The sequence below is a fragment of the Xyrauchen texanus genome, chromosome 1 (assembly GCF_025860055.1).
Source record: "Xyrauchen texanus isolate HMW12.3.18 chromosome 1, RBS_HiC_50CHRs, whole genome shotgun sequence".
NCBI lineage: Eukaryota > Metazoa > Chordata > Actinopteri > Cypriniformes > Catostomidae > Xyrauchen > Xyrauchen texanus.
Genome location: NC_068276.1, coordinates 12,688,067 through 12,694,236, shown reverse-complemented (window position 1 = coordinate 12,694,236; position 6,170 = coordinate 12,688,067). Strand labels below are relative to the sequence as shown.

At 38.9% G+C, this 6,170-nt stretch overlaps 1 protein-coding gene across 1 annotated transcript; it reads left to right on the top strand.

The window, feature by feature from the left end:
* The first annotated feature begins 971 nt into the window (after window positions 1–971).
* Window positions 972–3,447, top strand: LOC127647330 (DNA-directed RNA polymerases I, II, and III subunit RPABC5). The gene is made up of 3 exons (XM_052131506.1): window positions 972–1,067; window positions 1,437–1,548; window positions 3,162–3,447. The coding sequence occupies exons 2-3, from the start codon at window positions 1,454–1,456 to the stop codon at window positions 3,268–3,270; spliced, it is 204 nt and encodes a 67-aa protein (XP_051987466.1). The 5' UTR covers window positions 972–1,067; window positions 1,437–1,453; the 3' UTR covers window positions 3,271–3,447.
* Window positions 3,448–6,170: the final 2,723 nt, after the last annotated feature.

Below are 6,170 nucleotides of genomic sequence, written 5' to 3'. Positions count from 1 at the left end.
CCTCTGTAGACGGTGCTGGATGATTTTACAGTAAAAACAACTTGGTCTTACAATATTACAGTGGCCTCTAGAAGTAAAATCAAAATTAGGAAATCACTGACAGACAATGTTCTCCCATATTTTTATGCTCACTTCAATGCAAATTTGGTTATTTTGATTAGCTAACTCAAGTGTTCTAAATTGTGATTTTATATATATATATATATATATATATATTTCTTATCTCAAGAATCAATGATTGGGATTTTGGTTGCACAAAAAACTGCATCTAGAATTGTATTAATTTTGGACTCTTGCAGCCTCTGTGTCTGTGCCCAAAAACAGTAAGAAAAGGCTCAGAAAGATTTTTTAAATTCTGTCGATCGATTATAAAAGCCATCGGCCTATTAATCGGTTATCTGGCTTCCATCACCTTAGTTATCGGTTTCAGCCCAATCCTGGGGCTGTTTAGTGCTGGTTTGGTACTGGTCTAACTAGTGGAACTGATGAAGCTGGTTAAGTTCGTTTAAAAGCCTGGTAGGGTCACCAGCACAACAGCATCGCTTGCATGGGGACCAGCACTCAAAATACAACAAACGCTGGTGAGTAACAATGTTGGTCTTTTCATGAGGGTAAGCCGAAAGTCTAAGAAAAAACATAATATGACCCAGTCAGTCCTATCAAGAGCTTGAACAAGAGCTTGAACAAGAGCTTGAACAAGGGAGTCCTTTCCCCTTTGGTATTGATGATGATTGCAGGTATTTTATGAAAAAAAAAAAAAACGATATAATTGTAATAATCTAGCGTCATGAATTTTAAACTATTTTTAACTAATGGTAAATGCAAAAAAGTATCATATTTCTCATAATTATTATTTTGGTGTTAAGTAAAAAAAAAAATTGGTGGAATATTAACACATTACCACACATGTTGCTTGTTTGCTAATCTGGGTCACGGAACGTTTTTATGACCTTTTGTTTCCGCCCGTGAACGTTGAAGAGAAGCAACACGGAGTAGGAAATGACGTAGTTGAAATGCGTTTGTTGTGAGCTGCGCAAGAGACACGTGGAGAGTGCGCGGCTATTTCGGTAAATGTTGATTGTGTCAATTTCATTGATCGGGCATCTGAAATAACAGTTAACCGACTCTCAATCTAATAGTTTATTTATTGGCTCATAACTATTTGGCTCATTGATCTGAAGGGCACTAATGCAGTTTATATATGTTTACATAACATATATGTGAAATACGGTGATAGTGTGTTTATCTTGGCGATGTTGTGTATATGTTGCAGCTTTGAAGAGGACTTATAACAGCCTACGGATAAACTTCAAAGTTGTCACTAACATTAGTGGCACGTCTGCCCTCTCGAAACTAATCTAACCTGATATTATCGAGGTTTTAAGATCCTCGCCATGTGTTTTCTAAGAAACTTCCTTTTTTATTATTTTATTCAGGCTTCTGCTCCTTCACGATGATCATCCCAGTTCGTTGTTTTACTTGTGGGAAAATTGTTGGGAACAAATGGGAGGCATATTTAGGTCTTCTTCAAGCAGAGTATACAGAAGGGTGAGTTTATCATATCTGCATGTGTGCTTGTTTGTGTGTATAAGGATAGTTCACTCCAAAAATGAACATTCTGTCATTTATACTCATCCCCATGTATTTCCAAACTCATATGCTGTTTATGGTTCACCTTGCAATATTTCCATGGACACAAAATTAGATTTATTTTAGGGTGGTTTCACATATAGTAAGTTTTTAGTGAACAAAACCCAGTTCAGTTCAAGTGAACCAGAAAGGGAACCAGCCAATAATGACCTCAGTGCTTTTGGTGTTCACAGTGGAAGTGGACTTAAAAGAAGACCCAGTTTATTTTTGGTCATCTTCACATTAATGTGGTCTCAGACCCCTTCTTGTTCACACCACAACTCTTTAAGAACTCAGACCCCATTACAGCTAGGGCTGTCACGATTATGAAATTTGTCTGACAATAATTTTTCTTAAATAAATGAGATTATTTTAAGCAGTTGTCATACAGATAGGCCTACACCTTAATTTATTGATTTTTAACTCTAAATCATATAAAAATATGGGCTATATGATTATTTTAAGGCTTAAAAAATATATAATTTTTACTTAAAAAATATTACACAGGGATAGAATGACATGAAAAGTAATATTTTACATGTTATATAATTTATGAAACCCAGAAAACATGTGCAATTATATTAATGTAATCTGTATTTCTGTCCTAAATTCTTCACTCTCTCACGTTATGTTAATGCCCTCTGATAAACCTACAAGCCCTTATTTCGCATTAAGGAAAACATTTGATATTCTATGTACATTTTAAAATATGTTTGTTTATCGTTCATCTCGAGAGTAATGGAGAGAGCAAGCGTCTCCTCCTGCGTGTCATTTACATTGTGTGTATGAGCCAAGAACATTTGTCAGGGCACAAATAAAATTTAAGTGAAACTTTAATCCTCGCTTGTATTGTAGTGGGAGTTTGGTGGGAACCTCCGTAGATGGTACGCCCATCAGAGCACTTTAAAACGGTTAATCTTAACCTGCTGCTCTGCTCAATGCGGCCAATCCGTTAATTTTAGCTGCTCAAATAATACAAGAACGGAACATGAGACACAAAAACACATCATGGTAATCATGGTATATAGCTTAAAATTCCCATATGTGGACAATAAATTGTGACTTGGAATATGAAGCATGTAATGCAGCTATGTATGGCAAGCCATGAGGTACTTATGTCATAAAATGAAAAGTGGACTGGTACCTCTTCACTTTCATGTTGCGCAAATCAATTGAACCACAAAAGGACCCACAAACGAGCTGGTGGTCTGAGTATGGTTCGCTTTTGGGTACTTTTAGGGGGGTCTGAGACCACTTGGGTAGTTCACATAAAGCTTTACTACACTGTTGTAGTATATACATTGTGATGTTTTGTGATGATTCTAGTGGTAGAGATACAGAAATTATTTTTCTTTTTGGATGACATGCTTGACTGCCATGCCAGTCACCATGAACTGTCATTGTATGGAAAAGAGAGTTGGTTGGAGGAAAAAAATAACAGCAAATATGTTTGGAATGACATGAGGATACATTAATGAATAAATAATGATGTTTTTTGACTAACGGGAATTTTCTGCTTGTTATTTTCACAGTGACGCTCTTGATGCTCTGGGTTTGAAGAGATACTGCTGTCGGCGGATGCTTCTGGCCCATGTGGATCTGATTGAGAAGTTGTTGAATTATGCACCGCTGGAGAAGTGATGAGCTTCCAGTGCAACAGAAGATTGACCTCAAATTCTTATACTTTCATAGACTCATGAACATGTTGGAAGAGGTACAGGCATGGCCTCAGACCCGTGTCTGTAGACTGCATCTGAAGCATGCTTGTGATGTCGAATTTTGTTTACGGGCATTTTGTTAAATAAAGTTTGAAATGTATTTGTTGTTGAGTTCATTGTCTTTTATATCACAATAGCTTAGAGACGAAACCTCTTTTGCATCCTTCCACATGTTTAACTAATGTATTTTTTTAAATTATAAGAGGAAATTCAAACAAATGATTAGGTTATTTACTCTCATTCATATGCCGATTTACCTGTGTGGGGATAATATAGAGAGGAAGAACCTTTGTCTGCATTGTAGAGTAACTATATAGGGGGCACGGAGTTCGCTGTCCTTTTCTGCATAGCATGGCAACGTTTTGTGTTCCATTCTACATAACGCTGCCCCAAAGTGCTGAAAATGCTCAGTATGCCAGATTACTAGTCCAGCCCTGCGGGGCTCTATATAAAGTCTGATTATAATCTACACTAATGTGTGCTCTGCCATATTTCTGTTGTAGCCTGCAGGACTTCTGGAATTTGTTTTTCCGATAATCTTGGCGAGCTATACCGGTAAAACCTTTATTCATAACTGAGTCTCCAATAAGAGCTGCTCTTTTGTACAAGGCAACCAAATTCTATTTTCAATAAACACAGGATACATATTTTGGTGTTAATTACTGCCAAATGCTAGCAGGTTGGGGTTATTTGAAGGTATTTGAAAAAAAGGGACTGCCATGACTGTAGTCTATGCCAGTGACATTTTAGTAACGAGATTTAGACCCACTCATTTCAACCAATTACAATTGCAGGCTTGCCTTTATAAATCAAAAGGTTTTAGGTTTGCCTCTCTAAATGAGAACGCTTCATGCTGGTCTTTATATTTAAGAAGATTTGTACCTTCAATATGCTACAACGAGAGCTGAGTTTGATTACCTGTAAGTTCATGGATCAGTTTTTTAAAAGGGATACCTTATTTAATTCATGTAAGTATGTTCTTTAGATGTGAAATGCATGTGTTTGTGTCCTCTTGCTACCCATTTTATGGTAATATGGCCTTTGAAAGTTACAGATGTTTAATACTCACAGGTTTTTTTGTTCTGCAGTTGGACTACAATTTCACTGGTGGTGCTACTGTGCAAACATAGTAAGCACTAAATTCACATCCCATTTTAAAATATACAATGTGAGTAAATAAGCACTCCTAATGAACCAAAGTGATGGTTTTAAAAAATACATACTTTCATGTACGATGCTCTAAATTGCGGTTTGTCCCTCTCCAGCAGTCAAAGCAGAAGAACTCCTCACCTCTGAGGGACAGACTGCCACCCACCCGCTCTCCTTATTCAACCTTGCATTTTTAATGCAACAAAATGCATGTGAAAAAAATTAAGTTGATTCTCTTTTCTACAGTGAAGAAAATTACAAATGTATCAAGGGAAAAAAAGAGAATACATGAAAAAAATAAGAGAACAATAAGAGAGGTACACACAAGAGATTGATCATTACAAATGAAGAATGGCAATATACAATATCTCACAAAAGTGAGTACACCCCTCACATATTTGTAAATATTTGATTATAACTTTTCGTGTGACAACACTGAAGAAATGACTCTGCTACAATGTAAAGTAGTGAGTGTACAGCTTGTATAACAATGTAAATTTGCTGTCCCCTCAAAATAACAACACACAGCCATTAATGTCTAAACCGCTGGAAACAAAAGTGAGTACACCCCTAAGTGAAAATGTCCAAATTGGGCCCAATTAGCCATTTTCCCTCCCCGGTGTCATGTGACTTCTTGGTGTTACAAGGTCTCAGGTGTGAATGGGGAGCAGGTGTGTTAAATTTGGTGTCATCACTCTCACACTCCCTCATACTGGTCACTGGAAGTTCAACATGGCACCTCATGTCAAAGAACTCTCTGAGGATCTGATAAAAAGAATTGTTGCTCTACATAAAGATGGCCTAGGCTATAAGAAGATTGCCAAGACTCTGACACTGAGCTGCAGCACGGTGGCCAAGACCATACAGCGGTTTAACAGGACAGGTTCCACTCAGAACAGGCCTCGCCATGGTCGACCAAAGAAGTTGAGTGCACATGCTCAGCGTCATATCCTGAGGTTGTCTTTGGGAAATAGACGTATGAGTGCTGCCAGCATTGCTGCAGAGGTTGAAGGGGTGGGGGGTCAGCCTGTCAGTGCTCAGACCATACGCCGCACACTGCATCAAATTGGCCTGTATGGCTGTCGTCCCAGAAGGAAGCCTCTTCTAAAGATGATGCACAAGAAAGCCCGCAAACAGTTTGCTGAAGACAAGCAGACTAAGGACATGGATTACTGGAACCATGTCCTGTGGTCTGATGAGACCAAGATAAACTTATTTGGTTCAGATGGTGTCAAGCGTGGGTGGCGGAAACCAGGTGAGGAGTATAAAGACAAGTGTGTCTTGCCTACAGTCAAGCATGGTGGTGGGAGTGTCATGGTCTGGGGCTTCATGAGTGCTGCCGGCACTGGGGAGCTACAGTTCATTGAGGGAACCATGAATGCCAACATGTTCTGTGACATACTGAAGCAGAGCATGATCCCCTCCCTTCGTATAACAACCCCAAACACACCTCCAAGACGACCACTGCCTTGCTAAAGAAGCTGAGGGTGAAGGTGATGGACTGGCCAAGCATGTCTCCAGACCTAAACCCTATTCAGCATCTGTGGGGCATCCTCAAATGGAAGAAGGAGGAGCACAAGGTCTCTAACATCCACCAGCTCCGTGATGTCATCATGGAGGAGTGAAAGAGGACTCCAGTGGCAACCTTTGAGCTGGTGAACTCCATGCCCAATA